This window comes from Haemorhous mexicanus, chromosome 12, assembly GCF_027477595.1.
Source record: "Haemorhous mexicanus isolate bHaeMex1 chromosome 12, bHaeMex1.pri, whole genome shotgun sequence".
NCBI lineage: Eukaryota > Metazoa > Chordata > Aves > Passeriformes > Fringillidae > Haemorhous > Haemorhous mexicanus.
The window spans coordinates 13,318,141-13,334,925 of NC_082352.1; the positions used below are offsets into that span (position 1 = coordinate 13,318,141).

Genomic DNA, 16,785 nt, shown 5'->3' on the forward strand with positions numbered 1-16,785 from the left:
TGTCCATTTTACATGCAAAAGGCTCGAGTTCCATCTGGAATAGCAGCAAATAGCTAATGTCCCACAAATGCCTCAGCCTGACTACTGAATTCTACCAGCCTCATACTTGCCATGAAAGAAGCAGCTGGGCATCCATCAGCCCTGGAATAGGAGCATTAGCAGTGTCCAGCTCTGCCGTGCATCCTGCATCCCACCGGGTTCTGATGTCAAAAGCCAAAAATTCTCCTGTTTAACTAAAGCCACACTAGCGGGCAGGGGAGACCAGCCGAGAAAGAAGGGAAGTGGGCAATCCAAGCAGGCTCTACCTGTTGCCTGCTAAGGGCATTTCAGCTGCCTGGACTAGGGATGCGCGTTTTGCCTGGCGGGAAGCAGCAGCTCCGACCGCGCCGTAGTCTGCGGCAGGACGGAGCCGACCTGAGTAACTCGGCGGGGAACCAGGGGCCGTGCGGGGCTCCGGGCGGTGCGGGCTCGGAGCGGCGCGGGGCGCGGGTCGGAGCCGGGCGGCGGCCGCAGGTGCGGGCGCTCCCCGCGGCAGGAGGCGCGGGCAGCCCCGCTCCCCGGGGGCGCCCCGGCGGGCGCGGGCGCCGCGGTCCCCCCTCTCCCGCCTCATTTGCATGGCTCTTATTACGGCCGTGCCTCGCTCCCGCCGCGCTGACACCGCCGGGCTGAGCGCGGAGTCGCCTCCAGCGGGAAGCGCACTTCCGTTATCTGCGCTCCCGCGCCCCCTCCTCAGCTCGCTCTCTCTGGATGTTTAAGGCGAGGATGAACAAACAGGTCCAGCCCGAGCGCAAAGTGTCGGTGGTGGCCCCCTTGCCGGACCGCGCGGGGCCGCCGCCGCCGCCCAAGAAGGACGTGGAGCTGCTCCTGGTGAAGGAGCACAACGGGGTGCAGTACACCAGCAGCAGCCTCCTGCCCGCCGCCCCCGCGCCGCGCTACGGCACCCAGGACAGGGAGACCTGGGGCAAGAAGATCGACTTCCTCCTCTCCGTCATCGGCTTCGCCGTGGACCTGGCCAACGTCTGGCGATTTCCATACCTCTGCTACAAAAATGGAGGGGGTAAGAGAACCGCTTGCGAGGTCTTTTTCCCCGGCCCCACACCCCCAAGCCGCCCCGCCGCGAGAGCGGCATCCCGCTGCCGCTGGCGGAGTTTCTGCGGGAAGCCGGGAGCCGGGGCTCACCCCGCGGTGCCCGGGCGCCGTGCCCGGTGGCCAAGGGAGGAGCGGCGGCACCGCCGCGCTCCCCAGCGCTCCCCGCTCCTCCCGGGCAGCGGGGACCCGCCGCGGCCCCCGGGCACCGCGCAGCCCCTTCCCGGCAACGATTGCTCGCACACTCCTCGAAGTTTAACTTAGTTTTTCAGTACAGGCGTATTTGCCTTTTGCTGCCACTCCAGGCTGCTTAACACTTTTTTTTCGTTCGCAAAAAATAGCACCGAGAGGAGGGGGGGAAAAAGGCCAAATCAAAAACACTCCAGCAGAAAAACAGCATCTAGAAGAGCTAGCGCCAGACCACTGATAGGTTTTGTGGGGGCAGTTTTAATGCAGGATTGTGATTTCTGCCTTCGGTTCTGCAGTGTGGGGGTTCTCCCCTCCTCCAAAGTAGGTAGGAGACTTGCTACAAACAAAACCTCACCTCCTGCACTGTTTGGCAATGACAGAAACAAAAAATTGCACACTATAGTAACTATAGTTGGCTCAGATTGTCTGGCATGTCTTCAGCAAGACCTTAACTCCATCACCCTCTTTCATATCCCTGAAGTACACAGTGTTGTCAGCGATGACTCCAGACTGTGATGGAGTAACACCATCTGCAAGCCAGGCAGGTGCCTGGGATGCTCTCAAATCACACACAGAAAGAACAGACCCTGCCTGGCAGATGGAGAACTGTGTGTGAACGGTGAACCACACAGATAGAACTGACAGAGAGAAAGCACATTCTGAAAGGTGTTTATGTATGTATATAGTGATAGTGTGGTTGCCTGGTGATAAAGGCTAATAGGTCACACTTGTAGCATAAAATAATTGCTTCCTGTGAAAATAGGAATGCGGGATGAATGGGAAAATCCCTATCAAATAACATGGAATTATACCTGTCCTTGGAACTTAATAGGATATTGGTGCTAATGAAACACTCGGTCGAGCTTGGTAGCTCCAAAACTTCTGATAGGAGTCAGAAAATCTCTCTGCTCACCACCCAGACAGACTGAGGAAAGTAGTTAGTACTGAAAAATAACCTCCATCCTTATTTCGTTACGTCCAGAAATAGTCCTAGCCATTCACTACAGCAGCAGAATGCATCAGGAGCCCAGCAGGCTCCTGCTGGGTCAGGTGCAGGTGGGGCAGCATCATTCATACCACTCAGGACAGGTGCACTACTGCCACATCTCCACATCATCTGGCAATTTTCAGGAAAAGAGATATATTCTCCTATCTCACATTACACAAGGTGACACCCAGAATGTCTGAACTCTTTTCTGTTGTAATTTGGGTCACTTAATTTCCTAACCTGCTTCCTTCATAATTCACTGCCAGCTCAGGCACAGAAGGTAAGTCTGCAATTCTTGAATTTTTTTTAGCCACCATGTATTATTTTATGTCAGTTCAGCTAGAAAAAAACTGGGTCTTCATTAGCATCTTCTGATTCAAATACTTCCAAATGGCAGTGAAGAAAAAGCCAACAGTGACAAGAGGCACATTTCAGTGAAAAGTTTGCAGTAATTCTTCATATCAAAGGTAGAGAGGCCCTTTGCTACCAAAGTCTATAGAATGGTCAAACACTCTGGTATCTTGAAATTTTTCCATCCATTGCCTCTTCTGTTGGACATACATATCAGTTTTAGTCAGCAGAAACTCTTGTAAGAGTTTCAGGCTCTAGAAGAATTTTACTGAGTTTCAAGCTAACTCAGTCCCTTCTTTCTTTCAAACTGTGCTCAGGAGCTTGTTTACTTTATGCATAAATTTTCCTACAAGACCAAAAAACATAAGGCAACAGGCAGAGCTGTGGGATTTTGTTGGGATCTTTCCAGTCATAAATCGTGGATATTCTTAAATATCTTCCCCCCTGCCCCCCACTGCTTTTGCATGAGGGAACCTTTCCTGCACTAATTTAACTTTTGCTGCCTCAAAAGGATAACACAATGGGTTTCATATAATTCCTGTTTATGCCCATGCAAAAATTGGGATGTGGATATAGACATGGGGAAATCTTAATTTCACTATCTTAGTAGTTTTTCTGGACTGCTGAGCAAATTAAAGGGATGAAATCAGAAGTTGTTTTTATACTTGTCTAGACTTAATCTATAAAAAAATTACAGGATGCTCATACTAGGATTACAGATTGCCTTTTGATATTTATAAGGAACTGCTAGGTAAAGAAGAAACCAACAGAAGAGATAGACTTGAATTGGATGGTATGCATAAAGTAAAGCGGTGGAAGGTAAAAGGTTTCCTTTCCTCTTCCTCCTGCAGTTTCTCTTTATTCTGAAAGCCTCAGCAATTATTCAGACTCACTGCCTTAACTAGAGCTGGCATTGGACAGTCGAACCTGTAGGTTATGAACATGTTATCAGCCAATTGATACAAAATACTCGGTGAAACAGAAGCTCAAGCAGCTTACAGAGCCCCAAGTCCTGGCTCAGCACAGCTTGTGCCACCAAACAAAAAGAAATTCTGCTATCCTACCAGAAGCTACACCACAAAGGTTCTACAAATGTTCTTAGAATTTGAATAACAACATCAAGGACATGGAACTGGGAGAAAATAGCATCTTCCTTTACATTAAAAAAAAAAAAAAAAAAAAAAAAAAAAGTTAGGTGGTTGGCATACGGACTATGTCCTAAAGCTGACTATGATTAATTCAAGATGCCTGCAGACACACTAAGGGCATTTGCATGTTTGTAAAAGTAGGCAGCTCTCAAGAAAGCATGGAAATTTACAAGAAGTGAGAAGGAAAAATATAAACACACACTGTATTCCCCCATTCAAAGTTGAATTTTACAAGGACATGGATGTATATACACCCCCTTCTTTTTACTAGCCAAGTACTGGAGTTTCTTTCTTTGATAAACTCCAGGGAAATTTTCTAGAAAAAAAAAAACAGACATGGAAGCTTTTGGGTTAGATCTGGAAGTTCCACTTATAGAAAACTCTGATAGTTTACTTTAGTAAGTTTTACTTACACAAGGCATACACCACCCAGTGGCAGCTATACAGACTTTTTTTGTTAGGTAACTTCGGAGACGGCACTGGTGGTGGTAACAAAAAGAAACATTCATATTTTAACAAGCTCCCAGTAACAAAAAGCTAGAGAGTAAGAAGCATCCAGCAGAACTAAGACACTGAATGAAGAGCCAGAAACATCTGTGTTTTGGGAGTAGCCTGCTGAGAGACCCCAAGGGGACTTCTGCACAAAGATAGATGGCAGAATGTAACCCTTCTGTAAACAAGTGTAATTTTTGGAATCATTCTTCTGCTATTAAAAAATCCCCAGTCTTTAGTAAGATCTAAAAATCTAGAGCATTTATTTTTCTATATCAGTTACCTACTTTCACAGGACTTGCCTGCCTTACAAGGGCAGACAGATCCAGTGAACGTATTGTAATGAAATGTGCCACAGAAAGCTTACAGGACAGTTTAGTATGAACAGACTGGAGGAGTTCTTGCCCTCACTGACTTCTTGGAAGCAGGATATGTCCACTGTGTGCTCCAAAGTATTTATCAGGTGATAGACTCTGAACAGATGGGGAAAATCTGCAAGCTACTAATAAGTAGATATGGCAACACTCCAAAAGGGGGAATTCTCAAACACCACCTTGTCAATCCAGCTGGAAAAAAAGACCACATCTTACATGTATTTGACTGCTGCTCACAGCACAGAGGAAAAGCACTGTTTGCAGCAGATGGAATACTTTTTGTGCAGTGCATTTGTCAGAGTTGCAAAGGAGCAGGGCTTGTCACTGGAGCAATCATCAACTTCGGTCATTTCTACTGGCTAATCTAACAAGAGCTAAATCCTTGTTATAACCTTTCTGGCAAGAGCACTTTTTTAAAAAATTATTTTTAAGGAAAAGATTCCTTAGCTGTTTAACTCTCTCTGTAAGTGGTCAACATCAATATAGTCTAAAGAACTCTTTATAACACAACCAACATTTTAATTGCTCCCCAGCTCTACAAGAGTCTATGGTGAATTAAAGAAGAAGACTACTATTAAAATTATACTCTCATCAAATTCACCAGGGAAAGATTTACCCTGATATTTGGATTACATCTGAAATTTTACTGATGCCAAATGAAGTTGAGTAATGCCTACTATGATTAACTGATGTGCTCACAGTGGGGGAGGATGATGCTCAGTCTTAGTTAACAAGCTATTGTAGTTTTTGTGCAAGACGTTTTCAGTATTAACGTTCATTTTTGTTTCCTGTTCCAGCATAGTCATAGGCAGAAGTAATATTTCCCACTGAAATTTGGGGAAAAGGAATTTACCACCATAAAGTACAACTTTTGTGAGCCAAAGTATTTGCAAGGTCAGTCATGTTCAGACTACTCATTAGGAAGAGTGTAATTGTTGGATTAGTCACTGGAGACTTACTGTATCATAAGAATCAGATTAAGCTTTTAATGAATTTAAGAATAGCGGCAGATAAATATTTTAACATTACTCTAGCCATCATAATGCACACTTTAAATCTCCCCTGCAGCATTATTTTAAAGTGTTTTTAAACCACAGTATTTCCAGAAGAAATTGCTTTCTTCAACAGTATGCCAGCAATCAAAATACTATAGAAGTATCTCACAATTTATCCTAACGCCCCCTGTCCTACTCATGGTTCCATAAGCTGTAATGCAGGACTGAGCAATCCACAGCACAGGTACCAAAGACAGCAAAAACCACATCCAAATATCCCTGAACAGGCCCAGCACAAAGTCAGGAGCCCAGAGCTGTCACCCATAGAGAAGGACACGGTGGAGCTGTCACCTCCCACAGAGCTGAGAGAGAGCCCGACCACCACACACTCCTCTGAGAGCAAACTGCTGCTGACAGCACCACCTTGTCTTTCTACTGCACTCTGCCTCCTCAAGTTTGCAAAGTGTCTGCCACCAAATTTAATCACTGTTTTGGGGAAGAATATAACCTGGCACTTTGAAGTTCAAAGGTGGATGACCTCTGCCTTACAATATCAGAGTTTATACTTCAAAATAGCATTGATGATGATAATAATAAATCAACTTTGAAGTAATCTCACTGCAAAGCCTACGCCAAGAGTTTGACTCATCAGTCAATCAAAGCTCAGATGCAAATCTAGTGATTTTGGTTTCCTAAAAAAGGGGTTTTCAATTCCTATTAGCACATCAAACCACTGACCTCAGATAGGTTAAACTGTTATGCTCATCTCTTCACCACGAGCTCTGGGTTCTCAGCCATAGTGTGACATTAGGGACAATGCTCAGCTGTGTGGGGTGGCAGTACCTCCTTTCCCAGATCCAGAGTCAGTGTCCAGCTCACAGACGCTGTCTTTTCCCACTCCATCTCTTCTCTTTCCCTTCCTTGATCAGCCACTAATCACCTGGTGCATGCAGGGCATGGATTCACGCAGGCCCTTCAGCACTGGAGCTCACATGCCAATTACCAGCTGCTTCTCTGAAATTCCCTCTTCTGCTCTGCCTGTCTTGTTGGCTCCAAAAAATAAATCTTCAGAACAGGAATTTCTGCAGGGTTATAAGCTGCTGCATCATACACCTACTACACATGAAGTATTAAGAATAACTGAGAGGAAAGGACTGAATTTCTCACCCAAATCTTTCATCAATTGCAAACTTCTTGTTTCTGACCCTGAGGTATGATACCATGAAGTAGTGTATAAATGGCACACTATATAGACCCTCAGCTAAACACCTGCCTGTGCAGGGATGTTATTTGTCCTTGAACAATTCTAGCAACCCCTAGCTTGACAAATTTACAAAGGTCTAGAGATAGACTAGCATAGAAAGGTTCTAGATGGGATCCATAATATTTAGCTTGATGTTACACATCAAGAGGATCATCCTGTGGCTGTGCAGGGCAAGTATTGAAAACTGATCTATAGGGTGCTCCAATCAATTCCCAAAACTGATTTTCCAGCTGACAATAAAAGAGCTGGTGTGGACCAGCTGACAAAAGCAAAGATACATCTTTCCAAGTACAGAGGATCCACATTTTGATTGCCACTTGGAGTACTTTATTCTAACTAAGAGGCTGAAAAGACTTCAAGAACTGGACTTAGTTCTGTTTTTAAAAATTTAAAATCCCTGCTTAAGATCTTCCCATCCCCTGCATCCCCCCCCCCAAGCCCTCTTCATTCCTGTACACCCTTCTCAATTCTGCCAAGGAACAGAAGTACTGAAATATCCCTAGTAAACCATTTCTGCACAAGTAAATTCTGCAAGTCACATTAGGGAGACATCAAAGCTGATATTAAATCCTACTGAAACAAATACAGGCCCTTCTTATAGTTTGACATGGAGACTTGGGTTCGGGTACTCACTCAAGCTGAAATAGCAAAGACCTGAGCTTCATGTGTCTGCTTTCTCACTCACATCATCCTAAGCTTTGGGAGAAATAGAAAAGAGAAAGGCCAGCTTAGGAGTGCAGCAGCCAACAACCCTTATTTACTGAAGAAAACAAAATATCTCTAAAGAGGCTGAGACATGGTTTGGGGACAGAATTTCACTTTTGTTTTTAGGCAAAATACCACAAACCTGTCTGTCAGTTCAGTGAATATATGAATATAGCTCCCCAAGTCTAAATATGTCATTTCCAGACAGATACTTCTTCCCCATGCTTAGACCAATATGAAACAGAATGTTAATACAACTACTTACACATAAGATCAGGAGGAACATACACCTTTAGTGAGAGTTCAGATATGCTGTGAGGGGAATGATGGATTAAAATCAGTCCATAAACTACTGAACTTCTTGCTCTGTGTTAAAATGGAAATGAATGGTTTAAAGAATTTTGAGAACTTCTGAAGAGCAACATAAAATAGCCCATGTCTTAATTTTTGCTATGTCTGATAGTAAGCACATCAGCAGCTCCCAGTTGTAAAGCCTTTGTCCCGATTAACAGATTAACCAATCTTTAAGAACCGTAGTATGGTTCTCTGATATCAGTCTGCACTGTAAACTCCATAGCATTTACATACATTGCAGTTATTACATGAAGTTTTTAGACATTGTTTTGCCTAACTGCTCTCAACGTTATTAAAAAACAGTAAAACCACAACCAAATAATTCTATACTTGGAGATACAGTTATACTAAAGTATTGTAATGTAGAAGTCAAGACACAAATTTAAATGATGCATCTTTGTAAAACAGTTCCGGATCTTTCACTACTATCTCACTCTTAGTACTTTCCATTTTCTTTGTATGTATAGAATCAGAGAATTCTTTGGGTTGGAAGGCACCTAAAGGATTTTCCAAGCCCCCTGGAATCTTGCATCTGACTCTCAACTTCTTGACTTGAAATGTGGAAACAAGAAAAAAAAATCATTAATATTGTTGTTCCTGTTATCATAGTCGTTAAAGTTGAAATAAATTATATTAAAGACAAATCCACTGTCCCAAACCATTTTCAATGAAGAGTGTGTAAAGAATCCAGGAACATCACACTGGTTATAAACCTTGAGTTTTCCTTCCTCAAGACTTTTGGAGACAAAGGATTCATGTTAGCAGCCTATTACCCATGTCTTGACAACCTGTGATTGCTTCCTCCAACTACAACTCCTCAATCATCTGCTTTCCTTCTCCCTACCTTCGTATTAAGTCTTGAACCTTTGATGGAAAGGTTTAATCCTAATTGTGCAGCTCTTATATACTGGTGCCAAGTCAGAACAGTTTCAAATGGAAGGCTTTATTGACATTCAAAACTTGGTTTCCTACAGATGGATATCTGAGTCCTTCAGGAAATCAGCACCAAAAGTGCCTAGATCCCCAGCACTGTTGAGTTATTCCTGTTCTCATGGAAATTCTGGGTGACTGTAGCATAACTCAGCAGCTAAATTTCTGTATAGATTCAACATAATTAATTTTAGCCACAGAGCTTATGAAACCATAAAGAAGGGAAAAGGGGGTGAGAGGCATGGAAGGAAAACAGTTGATTTCCTCGCCTTGTGAAATATTCTTCAACAAAACCATAGGAAAGAACCTCTAAACTACTTATGAAAACTATCCTTTGTTTTATTTTCACTCCTCCTTTCCCCTATTCTCTATTCAAACAAGTTTTGCAATCTTTCCTGCAGCATGACAAAGGTGACAGCACAGAGCAGCACTTTGGGGACCAGGGTTTGCCATTCAGAAGCAGAAACTGTCAGCAGGGAGTTCTGGCTGTGTAAGCCACGTCCTTCTCTACCCTCATATTCATCTAAAGCACACTACCAGCTTTCCAGTGAGCAGAATTCTGTGATAGCACATTACTAAGCAAAATTCAGGCAGGATTGGGCAGGCAGTTGTCTGTTGTCAGTCCATAAATATTTTTTTATGACAAACATTCTGACTGCTAGTATGTAGTAAGACAAGCTGCACTTATTATACAATAAGTCTTTTTATAGAAGATGGTAATTTTTCCAGTGCTCCTACTCCTTAAGACTTCATGAACCACTCACTTCCAAAAGCACAAGTGATTGCAGAAGCTGTGTTGTTAATGTAGGTATTAACTGATTGCTACAGTTTGGCTATTGTAATTGTCTAAGAATATGTGCTAGATGTCCAAAATAGGATCCAACCCTCCCAGACAGGTGGTGTCAGACCACACAGACAAAGTCTTTCTTAGAATGCTTTGTTATAAGCTGCTTCCCTAGAACAAACCCAGCAACAGAAGAGCAGTACTGGTTTTGTTCCACCCCACTGAAGTACACAAGAATTGTGATTTCAACACCAGAAGAATATTACTCCTTTGCAGCCTTTATTTCAGAGCTGGAGAAAGTTATTGCAGGATTTCCAAGCTCTGGGTGCCCCGTCTTGCTGCAGCACTCTTGCTAGTCTGAGAAACAGCTTTTGTGGCATTGATGTAGGGGAAGGATTGTGGCTGGGCAATTGCACAGCATCCATCTTCACTGAAGCCTGCAGGACTGTGGGAATGAGCTGATTTTCTGGCCCAACAGCAGCATGGAAGAATGAACCCTCTGCCACTGCCTCACTGACCACCCAAACCACTGTTTCCTTGGGCCCAGTGTATGTACTGAAAAAAAATCTGAGTATTGTTTATCTTGGTTTTTGCCAGCTATTTTAATTTATTCTGCACCTCCTAACCTATGTGGGTATGTGTGCACAGCACTCTTCACTGATATTTTAATTTCTATTTTTCTCTTCTGTAATGAAAGACCTCTTGCAATGTCTGTCCTGAAACACGCCAAAGGTGACAGCACGTTACTTGCCCTTAAGATTCATATCTCGAGGGAAAGTATGATACTGATTGCAGTCAAATTCCAGTTAAATAAAAAAAGAGGAAGAGGCTGGACTTTTCCTGGCTCAGGACTCTCTACAGAGTAACGGGAAGCGTTTCTCAGACCACAAGGTGGAGCAGTAGATCCTCACAGGTCTTGGGAGATCCCCACCTGATAATCAATGTCACAACATTTCTAGGAAAAAATAATCTCTTTCATGGTGGCTCAATCCTTCTAAATACAGAGCTGCCCAGTAATAACAAATATTATTAGCAGGCCGTTCTTGGATTTCCCACTTTATTTTGTTTATTAGGATATTATAGGAGTGGCAGCATTTAGCAGTGCCTAATTCACATGTAGGACCTCACTTGTCAGCATGGCCACCATGACAGCAAGGACACAATCCATTGACTACAAGAGGTTAGCGCTGAACACACCTTTTTTTAAGAGAGTGCAACAATAAAACAGGGATACAGTCTCTTCTCCCCAAGGATTGATATGGGAGGAAACAACTTCTCAAATCCTAAATTTAGAAGGTGCTCCAAATACCCTCAAAAGATTCCCCTTTGGGAAAAAAACCAAGGTCCACACAGACTTTCGTGGATACATTCTAAAATTGAAAGATTTCTTTTTTCTTCTTCCATGTTAATGTAACCCACAGTTCAGGAGGTCTCAGCATCTTTCCTTCTTGGCAGAGGAATCCTTATTTCACAACACAGTAATTTCACAATTAAGTATATTGTACTTACTATGATATTGGAGAGTTCAAGGCCAAATGTTACCAAAACATCCAGTTGCAGCTCAGAAGCCACTCTCAGAAGTGGCTTGACTCTTCATCAGCGTGCAGGGCTGTGTCTGCCTACTGATGTGCAGTAAGACTGATGCTTGAAGAAAGCTCCCAAGCTCCTGCCCTCTAATTGAGCTGTACAAGGCAGCTTAGTTCTACAACTTACCACAAAACTAAGGAATAGTTTGTGCTGTGCTTGGTCTCCTTTCAGAAGAGAAATCCAGATGTGTAAATGAGATTATGAGACAGGTGTTGGTGAGAACAACGACAGTCCAGGACTTCGTTTTGGGGAAGAGTTTGATCATTGGCTTCTTTTCTACAGTTAGTTTCTCATGTATGTATGGCTGTACAGCCTTAGTTAAAATCAATGGATTCTAAACCACATGGGAGGAATCCTGACCCAGCTGAAGTCAATGGGTGATTTTTTTCCATTGACGTCACCAGAGCCAGGATTTAAACCCAAATAACACACGTCTCTCTCTTAAGGGCTCCTAAGTAGACAGAATTTCCAGACTAAGAATTATGTGAGAAGAAAAACACAGTAAAGTAACAAAAAACTATTCAGACTAAACTGATGCACAAGACTTCCACCAAGTAGTAACTGATATTCACTCAGTACAATAGCTCAGTACTTTACCTAAAAAGCAAACTGTCAGGATTCCATAAATGATGGTGATTATTACACAAAATAGATTTACTCTGTGAGAGTTAGACTATGACCTCAGCATTCTCCTATGCTGGGCTCAAGCAATAAAAAAAAGTTCTATTTTAAGAAGTGCCTTTTACTCTCACAGTTTCATATGGACAAATGATTAAGCAAGGATCTCTTTCTAGTTTTCAAGGCTGAAAAGAAAAGCTGGGGATGTACAAAGTAAATTCAAAACTAAAAGCAAGCAGGCAAATAAAAGGATTGTAGTAGAAGATCATGCGTTTTAAAGTATTCGGGGACCTACTTCATGGTTTTTGAACTTTTGAAATTGGTGGCTATAAGAATACAGTTACTCTCTGGCATAAGTTATTGTCTTGACTTTACCCTAACAGAAATAGCCAGAATCCAGCTACCAGGGTCTTCCTAAACAGCCAGTTAATCCTTCCTTGACTCATACAAAAGCTGATGACAAAATCACTGTGTTTGACCCTAAATTATGAGATTTTGAGATCTTCAAGATCACCTCTATGTTTCCTACTAAACACCATTTTACAGTCATGATGTGTTATGTGTTTAAAGCGGTTTAGAAATAGAAAAATAAAAAGTCACTGTGTGACAAGTTGAAAACACCAGACTCAGCCACAATGATTTATCATAAGGTCTGAGTAACCAGTGAACAAAACTGCCCTGCAATCTGCCCAAGCAAAAGTTTGCACTGTGATGAAACAAGAAGGATTTTGCTTCAAACTGTTAATAGGCCTCTACTTCATCTTGGCAGGGAGCTCTGATGGGCCCTGGGGTAATTTTCACATTCTTCCATGGCATATCAAGCTAGAAGGCCCTGTGCAGAATGGCAGTGACAAAGCTTGTACTGGACAGCTTGGACTGAGGGGAAAATTACATTGCTGGAAGCCTATTAGGAAAACAGTCCACTAAGAACAAACATAAGGCTCAAGTTGCAAACTTAAAGAAAAACTTTTGTCTTATAAATTTCCACAGAAGAAGCTGAGTAGCTGGAGGATGGAAAATGGAAGAAGGATATTGCTAGCCAGAACAGGTAGATTTGTGCACTGTTGTGATCTTATATTAGTCTAAATAAGACTCAAGCAATTGATGTCAAGAGAAGTTCTTACAGTCCTCCTGCTGCAGGAAGGATGATACTGACAGGTTTCACTTTGTGCTCACAGTGCCCAAATTCTTGGAGACCCCACCTAATGGCTGGCACTCAGAATATTACCAGCACTACCCTGTGCCAAATACAGATTTTTCCCAAAAGGAAAAGTTTTCTGTGAAGAACTCAGTGACAGTTCTTGTGAAATTCCTGTGTTCAGTGGTAACAGAAAGGCACAAAGTAAAGAAATCACACCCACTTGGAAATTACCATTGCCCAGGCCTTCCAAAATATTAGCACAACCCAACAGTAACTAGAATCTTTGATAAAAGTACAATTTTAATTTTTCTAGGCAATTATGCAAACAGTAGCCACGACTGTAATGGTAAATTTGCCAATATCATTCTCAATAGCACCATACACAGCCATTAAAATTTACAAATAAATTAAAATGGTGTAGCATTTGTCTTCTCTAAGAAAATATTCTTCATGGCTAGATAGCATACTATTGTAAACATAATATTCATTTCAAATATGTCTGATATCTGTACTTCATAATCTAGAAAGCTGATATTTCTTCTATAAGAAATATCAGAAAACTGCACATAGTGGATTTTAAGAAAACACTGAGAATGCTTTAAAGGGTATGTAACTTTTTGCCTTGGCTGTAAATCCCTGTTTAAACCTGCATTATATGTAATTTACAGTACAGTCACTCTGCTTCCTTTAGTGGAGTCAGAAAGAAAATTCATCCTGCAGGCTTCCTTTCTAATGACTGAGAGTAAAAGTTAGATTTCCTAGAATTCTTATAGATAGGAGTGTTGACTGTCTCACACTTCTGTAATAACCCTTTACTGAGAGGAAGAATTTAGGGGATTCTGTTAGGCAAGAGTTTGTAAAGATTAAGATAGTACAGAAAGTATAACACCAATAAAAATTAATCTCTAATGAAGAATGGAAGGAAAAGGAGTGTTTTGCTTTAGTGTTTGAGTCCAAACATTGAAGTTACAACTTAGAATTGGATTAATCCCTAAATGGTGAAAGGCAAGTTTTTAAGAGTATCATAGATTGTTGTGCTTGATTCTTCTTTAGCAGAATGTCAAGGCATTTTCCTCCTATTGGTTTGTACATTAATCTTCTTGAAAGCTGCTTGGCACTTGTCTGGAGCTGATTTAAGATGTCTTGGGCACTTTGTTTTACCCTGGCACAGTTATGAATCTCATGCTGCCTAAAATGGGTACTGCATCCTGCCCAGAGGGTGCTTAACTTGGAGGCTGCTGGCTGGTTTTTATTTTGACAACGTGCAAAAGAAAAGCAGTCTTTAAGAGCAACACCCTCCATCCCAGATTGCTGAGAACCAGGAGCTGCCCTGCTACATGCACAGCACAAAGCACATTTCACACAGGGGCAATCCTGAGAGTGTTGGAGAGAGTAGGAAGCAAGGACCAACCAATACTGCCTAAATGAGGGGCTCAACTTCACAGGACTCATTCCAGGCTCTTTTTTATTAAGGTGGAAAACCAGTTCAGGGATATAGACTTGGCATTCCTGACACATTAAAAGCACAGCTCAGAAAGCAGGTATCATAACTTAATGTAGGTACCAAAATTGACTGCACAGCTCTTCAACCTGCCAATGCCAAAAAGTACCTGCAGGCTGGCAATTTCAGATAGAAAAGCAGATACCACTATTGCACTGGAATTAATTTGTTTAGTTCACTCCATCTCTATAGATTATAAAAAGAAGGCCAAGACTTGATTCAAAACAAAACACAAACAAAACAAAAACAAAACAAAAAACCCTAAAACAAAACAACACAACACCAAAAAACCCTCCAAAACAAAACAACCAAATAGCAAAGGATCTGTCTAGTATCTTCCAGTCAGGCATGTAGGATTTTCTGTCTGAAACTCTGGTCTATGCTAGACAGCAAGTTAGATCAAAGTATCTCACAAGCCATTCTGGCATCAAATTCAGATTAATCCATGAATTTTAAAAACATGCATTTTAATTTACAGCTGACTGAGGAAAAGAAAACCCAACACAAAGGAACATACAAGTCCTCTGAGAAGATGAGAAAGCTATGACTAACAGTCTATATCTGAACCAAAGTAGAACTTTAGTTGCCAAAATCTCCCTGGCACCAACTCTCCCTACATTTAAGAGACAGCTAAGCTGATGAAGTAGTATTTCCTTTTGTGTACATGATGATGTCCCACATATCACAGAAAATATCTTTTCAGTACTTAACAGTTCAAGGAAAACTTATCACATGAGGTTATGCTGTTAGGGATCTCGTGCTGGAATCTAGGAAAACCTGCTTATCTTGATCCACAAGCTCACAGAAAATGCCTTCTGATATCTTAATTCAAAAGTATTTTTTAGCCATGGATGTTCTGCCACCCATGAATCAGGGTACATTTTGACAGGCACCTTGCTCTTGTACATCAGAAGTACAGCCTACACCTCACCTGGGTGGTTTTGTTGATGTGCAAGTGCAGGTGAATATATCCTTGTGTCACCCCTAATAGCTGCAAGGTTAGAGAAAAAAGCCCTAATAGAACATTCCTATTAATTAAATACAAGAATAGTATTTCCCCCTCTTAATTTAATATCTCTTAAGCTCCCAGTCATGTCTGTTGTGAAGCAGCTGTGTTCTCCAGAGAGGCATCTGCATGCTGACCCAGTAGTCCAGTGCTGTACATCTCCCCTGACCAGGACATTTTGGAGAGTTTGTGAACTATAAAGTTTGCTGGTTTTGGTCCCAACAGTGTTATCTGTCCAGGAAAGGATACCACCACTCCTACAACCCCTGTTCTACTGAGCATTAGCAACAGGGATGGCATAAATAACAACAATCTACAAGCTGGCTCCACAGTCCAGCTAACTTACTCTCTCCTTTCTTGTTTAAGCCAGCCAGGTAGTTAAAAGAGAAAAAGGCACAAAATCAAGATGGTGGATATGGGCAGGAATGTTAGTAGCTAGGCTTTCATATTGTTACAAACTCCAAGTATTTACTTCCCAAACTACAGATAAAACTCATCTTATTGCCTTGATCTAGAAACAAGAGATCCAACCCCAATAGGACCTCTGCTATAGAGGCACAATGTTAGAAGCTATCACTGCAACACATGAAGCAAATCTTTGGACTTTCTATGGTCACACTCATGGCAAATTATAGTAATTGCTCTTTTCCTAAGCCAGCCACAGTGAGTGTTGTGAAGGTCAGCAGCAGGAAGCCTCTGCAAATCTCCAGAGCTCCCACTGCCACACTGTCCATCTTGGATCAACCTGATTTATATTCTTTCATACCCACCATGTCTCTTCATTTATTCCTTAATTTTCTACCAAAAAACACAGGCCAGAGTTCTGCTCTTGTATGTGCCTGCAATTATCTTTAAACTACACATTGTTGTAAATGTGAACATTTCATTAATTTATGTAAATAGGACCTTGGCCAATGACTTGGCTGTTATTTATGAATGAATCATGCTGCTCTGAGTGGCTGGATATATTTAGCACTCATTAATTTGTTCAAAATAGCTGCTAATGGGTTTCTTTAGCTCATGACTCTTGCAACAAAAGGCAAAAGGATGATTGGATTTGTGAGGGGAGGGCCTAGGTAACCCTTTCAGTTACTGATCAGTGACCACCTTCTAGATAAAATCACTTGAAGTAACTTGAAGTGCAGTGTAAGGCAGTAGCAGGTTAACAGCTCAAGACAAAAAATGCAGGCTTCAGTTGGCCTCAGCCAACAGCACTGAACCATTTCTGGAAACTGTTTGTTTTCACTTTCTTTTGAGTGAAAGGAATGCTGT

At 42.0% G+C, this 16,785-nt stretch overlaps 1 protein-coding gene across 1 annotated transcript in view; it reads left to right on the forward strand.

Annotated features, from left to right (window-relative positions):
* The first annotated feature begins 659 nt into the window (after positions 1-659).
* SLC6A2 (solute carrier family 6 member 2) overlaps positions 660-16,785 on the forward strand; it is a 60,403-nt gene continuing 44,277 nt past the window's right edge. The window contains exon 1 of the mRNA XM_059857123.1: positions 660-1,057. Within this exon, the coding sequence (XP_059713106.1) occupies positions 748-1,057 (310 nt within the window). The 5' untranslated portion in view covers positions 660-747. The remainder of the gene's footprint in view (positions 1,058-16,785) is intronic.